General features: G+C 35.6%; 1 protein-coding gene across 2 annotated transcripts; it reads right to left on the bottom strand.

Annotated features, from left to right (window-relative positions):
• Positions 1 to 1,394: 1,394 nt before the first annotated feature.
• Positions 1,395 to 14,315, bottom strand: LOC146942784 (Tetratricopeptide repeat (TPR)-like superfamily protein). Of its 2 annotated transcripts, none has more exons than XM_085756864.1 (18): positions 14,131 to 14,315; positions 13,962 to 14,036; positions 13,635 to 13,795; positions 12,459 to 12,670; positions 9,723 to 11,599; positions 8,712 to 8,918; positions 7,940 to 8,602; positions 7,596 to 7,831; positions 7,231 to 7,441; positions 6,941 to 7,096; positions 6,170 to 6,327; positions 5,896 to 6,088; positions 5,343 to 5,725; positions 4,778 to 4,958; positions 3,426 to 3,655; positions 2,621 to 3,284; positions 2,139 to 2,211; positions 1,395 to 2,042 (listed from the first exon to the last, which is right to left on the bottom strand). In XM_085756864.1, exons 1-18 carry the CDS (start codon positions 14,131 to 14,133, stop codon positions 1,861 to 1,863), a joined length of 5,865 nt encoding a protein of 1,954 aa, XP_085612990.1. In that variant the 5' UTR covers positions 14,134 to 14,315; the 3' UTR covers positions 1,395 to 1,860. The 2 variants fall into 2 exon arrangements, with proteins under 2 accessions (XP_085612990.1, XP_085612991.1); XM_085756865.1 differs by having other exon boundaries at positions 3,432 to 3,655.
• Positions 14,316 to 14,752: the final 437 nt, after the last annotated feature.

The following is a 14,752-nucleotide window of genomic DNA, read 5'->3' as shown; positions in this document are numbered from 1 at the left end:
GCTGCAACATGTGTGCGTTGGGTATGTTCTGGACTGTGCTGGAAAATCTGTGCGATGGTGAAAGAACATATGAGAAGACAATAGTGGGAGTTGAGGTTTTTTATTAAATTAAAAGGTAATCTAAATAGTTAGAAATAGTAACTGGTAGCCAAGTGCAGGAGCAGGAATTAAAAAAGAGGCTGACGTGACTCTTATTTGTTTGAGTGTGTGACCCGAGTATTGCTATCTTTATTCATAAATTTTATTTATTTACGAATTAGACATTTAATTAACTCACGAACAGAAGAAAGTTCATAACAATCATTTTATAAAAGGATGTTTAATAAAGGAATATTTATACTATATATGAAAAAAAAACAGTCCCTTTCAGCTCTTTTAGGTTAGTATTTTTTTTCTTTTCAAAAATGTCTTTAATTTTCAATACAAATAACACATGTAAAAAAATAGATAAATTTTAAAATAAAAGTGTAACAAACACAATTGTTCAGTTTTTTCCTTTATCATTTTAAAAGTGTAACAAACTATATGAGTATATTTATTCTTACTTTTTCATTATTCCAATTATACTCCTAAACAACCACTTTTTCTATAATAAAGATTGTCGTTGGTATCATTAAGAAATAAGAATTTAGATTATAATTCTTTTGTTATATTGTTGGTTTCATTGAAATAGATAATCATGGTTAGTTTGATTTGTTATAATTTGAAATCAAAAAACATTTATATTTTTACTTTTAATCAAAATTAAAATTTTATAATAAAAAACATCATCCATAATTTTCAAACGTTAGCACAATAAAAATAGTGAAAAGACGGGCACTTAAGCAATGATGGCCCTTCAAAAAAGAAATTATAAAAAACAGCATCCCTTCAAAAAAAAACAGAGTATGATGGCCCTGAAGAGCCACCAAATTCGCACAACAATTAGCCTCCTGAGAACAATGAGAAACAAAAGCATTTAAATCAATTACGGATATAGATGTAAACTTTCTAAGGATATTTTGTAAAAAAGGTTTAAGAGATTAAGAACATTTTGTAAAAAAGGTTTAAGGTTAGATATAGATGTAGACTTTCTAAGGATATGTGAGGCTAGATTAGCATAATCGATTGAAAAAATAACGTGAAAGAGATTCAAGCCACGGGTCAATTTAATATCACGAAGAGGGGTTCTCTTTTAGCACAGATTACACCACAATGACCAGGATTGTAATATGATCCTTTGATTAATTTGCTAGTTGGATTTCAAATAAGATTTCCACAAGCAGAATTACCATTAAGATTATTGTGGAAGCCATCTACATTGACTTTGAACGCACTATCAACAGGAGGGACTCAATACACTAAACTTTTCAATACACAAGGTTAAGAATATCATGAGTAATGAGACTGACATGGAAAGAAAAAAAGGTTCCATCAATCTAGCTGAAGATGTGAATGTTGAGAGATTACAAAAGAGTTTTCATCCTACCATAAAGCATGTGTAATTTCTCTAAAAAAATATCTCAGCTCAAGGGGTGTTACCGATCCCCTCTTTGGTGAGATTCCAATCAATCCATGCATGCAAACTTAGGCTTAATTTCTTAGCCTAATGGTCTAGATGTATAATAACTGTCCACTTCATCAAAATCTCTCAAAGTGTCGATGATAGATGCAACAGCATAATGACACACAGGGTCATCATCATCAATAGTCATGTTCCTCTTACATCTTTCTTCATTGATCATCAACCTACCATGCATTATTTTTCATAGAAATGCACGGATTCAACCTACGATGGTCACCCCATTTTCTTATACACATTCACATTGAAATTTACAGTCGTTAAAACTTCAAAATTTTACAAGGACAAGAAAGATGTAGTCAATCTCGTGTCTCTACTTCACGTGCGTTCACATTGCTCCTCTCAGCATCGTTAGTTGTACATTGATGCAACTGGGGAGAACCAAATAGATTCTTCTGAATGTCATCGGTGCAAAGTAAACCACTCCCTACTGTTGTGACATGGGTAGAATCAATGTCATTTGGTCCACTTCTACTGCTACCTACAACAAACAGGAATTGTAGTTGTTAAGCCTTTTCTTATAAAGACTTGCATAGTCCAAACCTATTATTGTTTTTTATTGAGGATGGAAAATTACCATGAAGAGTTGGGGCCGTAGCAGGCGAGTTTGTAAGCGCAGGTGACATTCCACTCCCTCTTTTCATCTTTGACTGCACCACAGAAACAAATATAAGGATTCATGGTCATGAACCGATTACTTCAGAATCATGCATGATTGAGTAAACATGATGAAGGATTATTTATAGAGCATAATCTTCAGCTGAAGTACAATTGACAATAAAAGTTGTAGAATTTTACAGTGTCAATAACTACATAACTCCCGCAACTTAAATTTTCATGTGGATTTGTACTCCATACTAACAGCCCCTAGAAGTGAAAATCTATAAAATATTGTCAATCATGAAAGATTTGTATGTCGAGCACCTTTCTCAAACATTGTCATAAAGCAAGTATCTAAAAGCTTAGGTGAAGACACATGAATGATGAATGACTAACATCTGTAACAAAACCCATCTAGGTTTTTTGCTAATAGATGATCTTACACAGAACTTAGCATACCTTCGAAATTTCTTCACAATGCTTCACAACAATTGATATATTTGTATAACGTCCATGCACTAGCACATAGGCCCACAAGAGAAGCTTCCTTGGGATGCTCAGATCAAGGGTTTCAACTCCGGACATAGTTGGATCGAACGGTGTCTCTGTTACTAATTGAGATGGAATTACATAAAAGTTGAGGCCAGAGGTAAGCACCACAGAAGAACTCTCCCGGTAAAAATTATAGCAAGCTCTAAGCAAAGTGTTTGCTATTTCCAAATTTTCATCAGAAGCTTTCTTTATCAGCATATCCTTTATTTTTGATAAAATGGCACTCCATTTTGTTTTGATATTTTCTAAAAGAGATGAATCTTCAAAAGCTGTATTCCATATTTCACGTGGCTGCAAATCAATACAGAGAAACTGGCTATATTCCATTCCATCATCAGTCAAATCATGGACCTGAATCCCATTTGAGAATCCACTTGATACAGGAGTGATTTGTGCCAAATTGTATATAAGAGATCGACACAAAGCAACAGAAGCATGCTTACAAACTTTTGCACAGCTACTATTTGAGAGTTTAGGATTCTTAAAACGTTTTCGAATCTTCTCATTAATTGTTTCAAGAGTTTCCAATTTTCCATTTATCTCCAACAATGCTATATGGTCATGCAGATACCTGCAATTATTTGAGGATCTGAATTAGGACAAAACTGGCAGCAAAGACATTAATATTTCAACCAGAGAAGCTACAAAAGTTTGTGGACTCAGAATTGGTTCAAAATTTTATTTTATTTAAATTTAAATTAAATAGTATTACCCATACAGGATACTCTCTGATATACCAGGGCCCTCAATTTCAGGCAAGCTGCATATTTCTGGCCATAAGCTTCCTTGCTCCATAAATAAAGCAAACATTCTCTCCAACACATTGTCAGAACTACTCACTGGAACAGAAGCAGTAGTCTGAGAATGGCGCATGGTTGTAATCATAGCTTTTAAATACTTTCCGATAGCCACTGGTACAAGATCTTCAATGCATAATGAAAACTGCAAGTAAAAGAGAGACAATACAGATCAGGTTTACTTTCAAATCTGATGAAAGGGTGTACAAATATAACAAGAAATTATGTGGGTTTTAGTTGAGTGACTAATGCATAATATTGCCGGCGTTAGACAATATTGGAATGTTTTACGCATCTATGGGGGTGAGGAAAGGGGTCGTGGTCATGAATGCAAATACTGAAATAAAAAGGGAGGGGAAAAGGGACAAATAGAAGGATAGTGCCTAGTTCTGTAGTACTATGGGGGTGAGGAAAGGGGTTGTGGTCATGAATGCAAATACTGAAATAAAAAGGGAGGGGAAAAGGGACAAATAGAAGGATAGTGCCTAGTTCTGTAGTACACAGTGAGATATGTGTAGCACCATGCACGAGTTTGTTTCCACCATTGGATCAGGCGAGATATGACGAGACTTATGGATCCAATGGCGGAAAAACTTGTGCAGAGTACAACACTATTTTACTTGGTCACCATAGAATTAGCCCAAAAAGAAAACCTTCAAAGGCTGCTTAAGAAACACCTTTGAGGTGCCTAGGGGAAGAAGCAGCAAATAATTAATGAGGTTCGTTTTATTATTGTTTAAGAACTAGGAGGAACGGTATCTGTTGGATTGGATTGCATAGTTTCATGAAGGAGCGATAGAAACTTCCAAATATACTCTAGAGGCAAAACCAACCAGATTATGTTTGGATTTGATATAAAATAATTTTTTAGCTGAGACAAAGGGAAAAAGTTGCAGAAACAGGCGAGGATATGATCATCGGTGCAAGATCAGATTGATTTTATAATAAAATATACAGGCAAGAGTTTTACTTCAAGTTTAGATAAAGATGATAGAAATCCTTCAATTTACTATCAGATTTCGATATGAACAAGGTGGGTTCCTACCTTAAGCCTGCATAAACTGAAAATCCATATCTATAAAGACATATTTTCACCTTATTATCTAACAGGAAATAAAGTCAAAATCAGAAAATGAAGCATCAAGTGAAAAGAAAAAATTATTATGAAGAGTGCTTCCAGTTCCACGAGAATAAATGAAGCATAACTAAGCAACAACCGTAATTGTTATATGAATTATAATTTCTAAATAAGGATTTAGGGATTTACCCGCTTATCTCCCCGGAGAGAAACATATGCACGTTCAAGAATACATCTATCTCCTGTCTCCTCCAATAGTTTGAGATAAAACAGCACATACTTTCGGATGCAAGTAATGAATTTTCGAGAACTTTCTGGTAAGTTAACCTCAAGGCCTTTCTTATTCCCAGCAGAACCCGGTGTCTTGCGCCTGATATCATTAAATGCAAAGTAGAAATTAGTTTAGGAATTGGCAACATCGCTGTTTCCTAACTCTTGCACAACACAGATAAATCCATCAAATGTTATTTATTGAGTGGTAAGTCCTCAAGTTATATAAAACAAATTGGGAAAGGTTTCTTTTCATTTGAAAGAAAGTGTTCCACGAGATTGTATATTTCAAATATTTGTTATGACACTTAGAAATACCAAAGTATTTGTGGAAATATCCCATTGTATGAGCCATCAATAATCAACTGTTTCTGATGAAAATATCAATTCATTAAGTTTAAACTAACAAAAGGCTTAAAAAAAAAAAAAAACCAATAATAATACAAGTGAAAAGATAACAGAAAGGTTAATAATAAAAATATACCTTCCTTTTTTTGTCATGCTATCAATTTCCCACATGTTTATGGTAAATGATGAGCGTGAAGATTTGAAACAGAAAGATAGTTGATCTGTTGCCCTCTCTATATCACCACTCTCACCCCTTCTATACAACCCTTGAGCCAGCATGTATCTAGCCTTATGGAAATGTTTGAGTTCCCCCTCGACACAAGTTTCAAGCGCAGAAAGGCAATCATTGTAAAGTATAGACCATGCAGTATCCAATTTTAGTAACCCTTCATGCTTTGTTTCCACAGAATTGGCATTGATACATGTCTCCTTTGTATTTAAAGATGAGCTATCTGTGCTGCCAAGGATACTTGTGACAGCTTCTTTTACAGATTGATCAAAGGCGTAGGCTGAAATAACCTGTTGAGAACCAGACAACAATCAAGAATACAGATCAAGCGCACCAAATCATCAAGTCAACTATAAAATTATAGGTCTATCTTTAAGTACAACTGTCAAAGACATGAAAATTAAAGCAAGCAAATAAAGTAATATTAAAATATAGTAATGCGATCAGAAAGAGGCAAAACCTTCAGAATCTCTGCATTCTGTTTTCCGCGCTTAAATAATAGTTTCAAGCGTGAGGCATGCATCCTATAGACAGGATCAACAGCTGATGTATTCAAAGCAATAGCTTTATTGTAATATGATAAGGCAATTTCATGCGAATATTCAAGCTTTTCGCTAAGTTTACCCAAGTAAAATGCATGCAACCAATCTTCCCTGTAAACGAACAAAAGTCGTTCATAAACGTCATAATACCAGATAAGCGCATAAAATAAGACACAAGATAAGAGGACATACTTAAGTGCGAAGGCTTTCTTAAAATGTTTCATTGAGCTCTCACAGAACGCCGTCCATGCTGCATCCTTTAAGGGCAAAACAGATCTCTGATCATAAAATGGGACTACATTTTGAAGACTGTCGTAGTATACCAATGCCAACAACTCATGTATCTCACACTGGAAACACAATAAATACACACACAAAAAAAATCAGTGACAACTGACAACCTACGTGTAAAAGAGTCAAAAGAGCTATATAATATCTATTCAAGTTAGCATTGTAAGCATATAAAGATGTAGATCAATAACATTACAAGTCTTGAACATCACAGCATTAGGACATTGTTAGCCAGGAAACACAATAAATACACACACAAAAGTTAAATACAGAATCGTGTTTTTTTTTAAAAGGATACAGAATCAATATGTTTACCTGGACAAAGACAACCAACATCTAAAAAGTCCCAAGAGTTTATTTATTCAAGTGAGCATTGTAAGTATATAAAGTTGCAAATCCATAACATTTTGAGCCTTGGACATTACAGCATGAAGGTGAATTTTTATTGCACATTTTTTTGGCCTTAAATATTGTCCGACATTTTGAGTAAACGAAAGTTAAGTGCAGATAACATTTGGATGGAATGTTTAGGGGTATAAACAATATTCTATTCTTTTATAGTTAAATTCTTATATTGATTGAACCTAAGTAAACAAGAAGAGGACACTGACTATTCTCGTCCAAGAGAAGAAAAATTTAAAAAGAGTGAAGATATGCAGTGCATGGTGAAACCTGCTGAGCAGATGTCTTTGCCAAAGCTAAACTCATTAGTAGGCACCGTCTACTCCTTCTTCGGCTTGTTTCCACTCTCTCAGATAAAGTAGGATTCTTCCTCCATCCTACTACGTTAATGTGCTTGCTACCATCGTTAAGTAACAAATCTACTTCCTGGCTCGGTGCAACCAAGAAACATATATGAAATTTTATAATGTTTAACAGGTTTAAAGACATCAAGACGCGTTGTTCATATGAATATTCCGAAGAATCAAGGTTTTAATAAGCCAAATTGCATTTAAACTTACCTCATCATAAATATTTCCAAGTCGCTGCCAGCTTTCAAAGCGCAGAGGATTGTACATGAGATCATATTTGAAGAGCTTAGCATTTTGCTCAACAAATTCTTCCCCTTCCTTGGTCAGCACAAATCCAGGCCATTTATCTGTTGCACTCATTTCCTCGGACACAGCCAAGAAATGATACAAGTTACAGTAGACATCCAAGTATGGCTCAGACCTGAAAGTAAAAAAACCGAGATAAACCTAAGAAGATAAAAACAAGGAATATCATGGATATATATTAGCCATTAAATATGATTCATAGGAAACAAGTTAAGAATAATATATGTGTGTGTGTGGAAAAAAAAAAACAGTATGGTGTAAATGTATACCTCTTCAACAGTGTTGTGTTATACTGTCCAAGACCTCCCACATCAGGAAACATGGTCTTAGTTATAGTTTCAAGAAATCCTTCAGACCCAGCCTCCTCTGATAGTTTATCTTCACATAGATTAGGATCATCTAGGAAATTATCAATTGGATTTCCTGTCAAGAGGTCCTCTGGTGGCTGAAGAAAGTGTTTCCTGATAGCTCTTAAAACTCTACGGAGCTTGACCAGTCCAGTTTTCTAAGAAACATAAAAATGTTTAGCAAAAACAAATAAAAAAATTGCAATTTTGGCATCACATTGTGTAAACAAGCTAACATATACAAATTAAAGATAGAGAGTACTCACAGAAGATTCCTTTGCATAAGGAAGAACATACTTGAAAACATCAGCACACTGTTCCTTGGTCTGATAATCTCCCCGGCTTGAATTTTTGTGCATCACTAGATCATCTTCATAGGATGAATCAGACCTTAGGTTTAATCCATATAAACAGAAAAAGCACTGATCTAATGCACTGTCAATGATAGACTCAAGTTCTTCCCTTTCATCTTCTGAAAGTTCATTTACACATTCAATCAATTGATTGCATGAATTTTCACCCTTAACTAACTGACAGTCAGTCCCAGAACTCAAGTGATTTTCAGACTCTTCTTCCTTACTGTCTTTATTCTGAACTTTGCAACATGAAATGCCTTTAGATATTCCTTCGGAAACATCCTTTTTGACAGAGGTAATTTCATCAATTCTGGTCCAATCCATCCGGATATCTAATGTATCAGATTTTGAATCTTCCATAGTTACATTGACAGTACTGTTTTTGGACGCTTCTTGGCATCGCATTGATTCTTTATTTTTAAGGTTAAAGATGGATTTAAACTTCATATCCAAGGCCAAGAGATGCTTTATTGCAAATCTAAGAAATGTTCCTTCTCCACCTTTGCCACCTTCACCGACACAGCAAAGCCCATATTCAGCAAGCATGTCATGTGTTGCAGCAATTAAATCAACCTGAGTTGGGAATTCAGGAAAGAGTGGCAGAGGTTTCCAATTAAAAAAATGAATAACTAAAAAGAGCCATCATTGAAAGTAAGATTATATCACGAAGGAGATAGCTAACTTGAGTTTTGATAGGTGTGGTTCCGCTAAGATGCTGGAGTTTGCAGAAAACAATGGCTGCATCAACAAAACAGCTACTTTCCACTTGATCAGAGATTACTTGTGCCGAGGTTTTGTTACAGACAAGTACATTCGCGACATAGCTCATGATTAACAGTAGCAGAGATTGCATTTGACAAAGGCTGCTTGTTGGAACTGTGAGGCCATCCTGCAAATGCATTAACACAAATGCTTTCATGACAAAGGACATTCTACAGTAAAATGGTGAGGAAACAGACGGTGCTGTCCACAAAACCATGTAACATTAACTTGGATTAGTAATCTCGCTGACAACAGCTGTTCTACTTTACAATAAAAAATAAAGTTTATGACAAAGGGATGGAAATATAATTGAGAGGATAATATGAGACACTTTGTAGAAGAAAGTAACAAAGAGAGAGAAAATCAACAATGCAGCAGAGATGCGCAGCTTCTCCATATATCAGAAATGGAAATTCAGTTCAAACAGTCACGAGTAATAAAACAGAGGCCATAGACACAACTAACAAAGCATATCTGGCGGCAATCAAAGCATATCTGGCAGCTTCTCTTGTTGGTGTTTTTCTTTTTCTAGATTCATAGAAAAAGAAACTCAGATGAAACACCTACCCCCCTCTAAAAATTGGAAAGAAAAAAAAAGGCCACAATACTGCATCACTTAAGTCTAAAACGTATAGCCTGTCAATCTGTTTGAATTCTTCAAGAAATCTGTCCGGCCCAAAAAATCAATAAGCAAACACCAGTAAAGCAGGGGGGGTTTACATGCAACAAGAGACTTATTTTACCATATTAAGGAGGCATGCCGTAGGTATGTTTTAACTAATGGAATCATTTGAATTGTGCACAGGAAGAAGAATTAACGACATGTATAGTTCATGGACTACATGGATTAACACAAAAGCGATTTTAAAGAAATACACCTCAGGATCAGACAGCTTAGAATCCAAGACTATGTTCAATGATATTTACTCACGGAATCTCCAAAATGATCAATAACTTTCTTCACTTGTGATATACAGTCAGAGAGTGCCTTCACTTCCTCAGCAGCCAAGTGACTACAGTGCTTGCTAGAGCTTTCATTTGAGTCAACATCCAAATTAGAAGGTGCAGTGAAACCGAGTGTTTGATCAGAAGATTTACATGATGTAATACTTGTATTCAAACCCATCAATGCCATAAGTATTTTCAGTTTTCTGTAATGACAATTGAAATACATATCTACATCCATTGGCCTTGTCTTCTGACATGCTTCAATTAGAACATCTAGAGCCCTGAGCTCGATGGAAGTTATCTTTTCATCTTTTTTATCTGCCATGCATAAAGAAAATGAATTGAAGTAGACATCCTCTGTGGAGAGCAGAAGTGGAGAAAGTAGAGATACACAGTCCAAATACTTTTCTTGTTCCATCATCCTACTGACAGACTTTTCCATCAAAAAATTGACTTTCAATATATTAACTTCATAAAGAACTCTATCGATGTTTATCTCTTTTACATCCTTGCAGTGTGGGCGGGGGACTGAACCTGGAGAATGTTCCATTTTTTCCCTTTTTGCCAAAAGTGACAAAGCAATACAAAATTCTTCACAAGCTTTTGCCTTGTTGCCTTCAAAAATAGACAGTCTCCCACTTATCCAGTAAAATCGAGACCAGAATGAACTGTTTTTCATCAAAAGTGAGTTGTCCAAATCTGAAATATTCTCAGTGGAGGTACGTATTGATGTACCCCTAGTCTCTTGGAAACCGTCAATTAAATTGCAACCTTCATTCAAGGCACTAGTCAATTGAAAAGGATAATCAAGAGCTACAGACTCTACAATCTTGCAAAGATGATAAGATGCCTCTGACATCCATTCTAGTTGTTTAGAACCAGTGACGGAGCATAGCCCAAAATCATAATACAGCTCAGCAAGAAAAATATTACACTCAGCAGTTCTATCCTTTCCCCAATGCCTTGTCAACTTTTCCAGCTCCAGAAATTTGACAAAAGCATCCTGAAATGGGAGGCCTTGTCTTGAAACCTCTTCTAACAGCAAGTGCCCCATATGGTAAGCACCGTAATTATTTGAAGTTTGTCTCAAAAATGTAGAAACATTAACATATTCAGAATTTCCTGCAGAGGAGAGTGTCATGGTATCACTATCAACAGTTTCTTGATCACCCAATCCACCAGCAATGAAAGGTTCTAGACACCGAATGACAACCTTGGCTGGGTCCTTGCCACAAGAGTTTGATTCATCATCTTTCCCTGGTTTACGACTGCGGAGCCTTTCAAGTCGAGAACTTCGCCTTTCATGTGGTTGTTCTTCTTGGGTATTTGCTTCTTTCTCTTTAAAATCACTTTCTGGTCCTACATTACCATCACCAAAAGCACAATTGTCACCACTTAATCCTTTCACTTCCACGTTCACAGCAGCTTCTGAACTACAAGGTAAGTTTATGCTTAGCCTAATGTCCGGCGAATTGCACGTTTTTTTAAGTTCTACTTCAGAAATCTGCAGGTTTGAAGGCAATAAGATCTCCAGCAGTGCATCAGCAAGAGCCACCCATGAAGCTTCGGTTAGGTCTAGATCTTTGTTTTGCTTCAGCTTTTTAAATGCAACATCCTCGTCTAGATTCTCATTACTAGCTTTTCTCTTGTCAGGAAATTTGAGCCGCACATGTTTTGGTTCCAATTTGTCTATGCCTCTGGGAGCAAATGGCAATGGTTCCGATTCTTCAATGGTATTTCTAACATGCATAGCGCGAGAATGTGACGGCCAGTGCCTCAAAATCAACTCAGCAACAGAAAGGCAAGCAACTTCATCACCAATTGCGATAAGAACTTCCAAAAGTTTTTCCATGCAATTCCCTGCAGATACGCATCAAGGGTAGAAAATCACATATGCACAAATAGGGTTTTTCTATCATGTGCAAATTTGCACATGTTAAGAAGTTTCAAATAGTAACTTTGCATTGGAACTTGTACATTTTGTATTAAATATATAACATTTTAATAAATAATTGTTGTTTTGCAGTAAAAACTTGCTGCTTTTAGTTGTTTTAACATGTGCAATATTGCACATGTTAGACAAACCCACACAAATATAATTACTGTTGAATAAAATACATTATGAAAACAACTTTCAAAGGATGAACTTTATTGTTGGAAATGATCATCCAAATAATTTTGAAAGAACTAATTTTGTCTAGATAATATGCAAACAAATTTCGGCCTTTGGCCACAATACTCAAGGCTTACAGGGGTAAAACTTGCATATCATCGATCTTCACGATACCCCATTTTAATTTAAAAAATAATTAAATGCAATGAATGTGAACATGTTTGTAAAACGCCAAGTATAAATATACCAGAACGAACCCTGGCTGAATGTTCATTCAGTGAGAAGTAACAAATTATTACAATTGGCGGAATGGCTTTTCACACTGCTATAGATTTTAATTTCGTTTTTGTTGCTGGTGATACAAAAAATAGGGTCCAAAATGCAATTGTAGGTTGTGGATGTCATTCTTCAGTTTTACCCAACAAACAAGCTCGTAGAAGCAAGATGACGTAGATAGACAGTTCAAAAGACACTAAATTGGAAAACATGAAGGAATTTAACCCAGAGATGAAAACAGAAAAGTGAATCTCGCAGAAAAGAAAAACTGATGAGCGCATCATTAAGTACCCACTAAAAAAGGAAATGTTTAAAATATTAGGTGCTTACAGTTATTAGGGCTGCACGAGAGGCCTTGCTCAAATGCCCAACGTGAAATGCTCAGCGAGCCCATTGAACATGACAATGTTCCCAGCTTGTTCCAGACAACGGAATCTTTAGAATCAATCTCCACAGCTTGAAGATAACAACGTAGAGCATTCTCGTAATGAGTAGAACCTTGCTGAAGAAAAACGGCGGCAAGGTTTTTCAATGCCAAAAATCTGTAGAAACCTCTGTAAGTTACACCGATACACACACAGACACACACACACACACACACATATTTAAGTGAACAGTGAATTATCAATAAATAAGAGAAACTAACTGTTAGAATATAAGTAGGTGTCTTAGAATGGTGAACTTATAGATTTCAGATAAAAGAAGCATAGGAGAAATAATAACGTAACATACAATATGACAATGATTTGGATTGCAGTGGTGGACTTTTTTACAACCACCATGGGCAATTTGTGAATGATGGCGGTGCTATTGGTGGTATTATGGCTTTCCACCATGGTCCTCCATCCGCAATTGATAACACTACTAAACACTGACCCTTACCTATAGGGATACAAGACTCCTAATTCTGAATAAATAGGAAAACCAGGAAACAAAATCAAGGTAATGACTAAATAATCTGGAAACTAAATTTAGGAGATAATGTAAGATGTTCTAAAATTGAAAACTAATCGTATGAAATAAACTACAATACTCTACTGTAAATCTCAATATTCTTGTCTACTTTCGTATATTCTAACACTAACAAATCCAACTGGACAGGTTATATAAAACACCAATAGCAAAATCGGTGTTGTCAAATAGCGGCTACAGCGTAGCGGAATTTGAACAACCTGGTATTGTTCCATGGTATGCTATTTAATACAAAGTGTTGTCAAATAGCGGCGCTATAGCACTGTAACATAGCAGAATTTGAACAGACCGTTATTTTCCTGATCTGTGACTGACAACATTGAACAAAATGCTAATTAATCCTATCCATTAAGCATCCTACAATGCCAAGCAGATACTGAATTGACCTAAACAACACCATATCTGATCTAGTATCCGGAGCATTGCAAGAAAAGCAACAGCTTGTGCACATAGAAGAACGGAAACAATGAATGTGTATATACATTTCACCTAAACAGCGCCATATATGAGCACAAAAAAAGGAGAGATTGAAACCTGAGCTGCAAAAGATGACTGTCAGCGGCACCTCGATCCACCTGAGCATTAGCAATAAGAGGATCTTTAAGCACAGATTCTAATAATTCGCGAGCCTTTTCATATTCTTTTGCTTGTAACTTGACAAGTCCTTCATGATAAGTCTGAGAAAGATGAAATTCCTGAAAGAAAATAAAAAACACTATAGTAAGTTTGGATCCTCTAAAAAACGCTCAATCAAAACATGCATGAAGATTAAGCAAATTAGGGCATAAATAATCGTAACTTCTATAACCTAAGCTGTAAAAAACGGTTAACTAAGAAAATGATTTGGAGTAAGAAACGTACCTGAGCTTCTTTGGTGGGTGCAAGTGGTTCCCAGTGACATTTAGAATCGGTATCATTGATAGCTGCAATTGAAAACTAAAACAAACCAAAATCGATCAGAATGAAAAATTCATTCAGAATTCGTAAGAAAAAAGAAAAGGAATGCAAGAAGGTAGAAGCATTAACGTACCATAATTGGAGGTTAAGAGAAACGAGTATTCGCAGTGTTGCGAATCGCCGCTGAAGTTTCACCAATTTAGGGTTCGATTTTGGGTTCCGAAATTTTGCCGTGGTTGTAACTTGTAATCGAGTGAGGGAGGGAGAGAAAGAGTGAGCGCGCTCTAAGAATCGTTGTTTAACTATTTCACACACGACGTCGTCTTTTGCACACTTTTCTACTTATTAAATATTCACCCTCACTTCTTTTATTACACCAAAGCAAACGCTAACAAGTACTCTTATCGTCTTTACTGCATTTTAATATTTTATCTTAAAAATTGTGTATTTAACTTGTTAAAATTCCAAAAAAAATGTTTTTCTTACATAAAATTTAGCAAATGTTTTTTTTTTAATACCTACTAATGCTATAAGAACATTTGTTAGCATGAAAATCATGTTTTTATCGTTGGTTAGCTAACAACATATCCACTCTGAAATAGAGAACTAATAACATACACGTATACACGTGCTTAGCACCTGCACGTGATAGGTCTTCCAAGTGCGGGTTGTCCGTCAAATCTTGTATGCAATGTTAGTTGCAATGAGAAATAACAAAAAGAAGGATTCATGATAAAATATTGGAATAGTTATTG

The sequence above is a fragment of the Medicago sativa genome, chromosome 3 (assembly GCF_051527215.1).
Source record: "Medicago sativa cultivar Bolivia chromosome 3, Bolivia_mono, whole genome shotgun sequence".
NCBI classification, from domain to species: domain Eukaryota; kingdom Viridiplantae; phylum Streptophyta; class Magnoliopsida; order Fabales; family Fabaceae; genus Medicago; species Medicago sativa.
The sequence above is the reverse complement of the archived record's forward strand: the minus strand, read 5'-3'. Positions and strand labels throughout refer to the sequence as shown.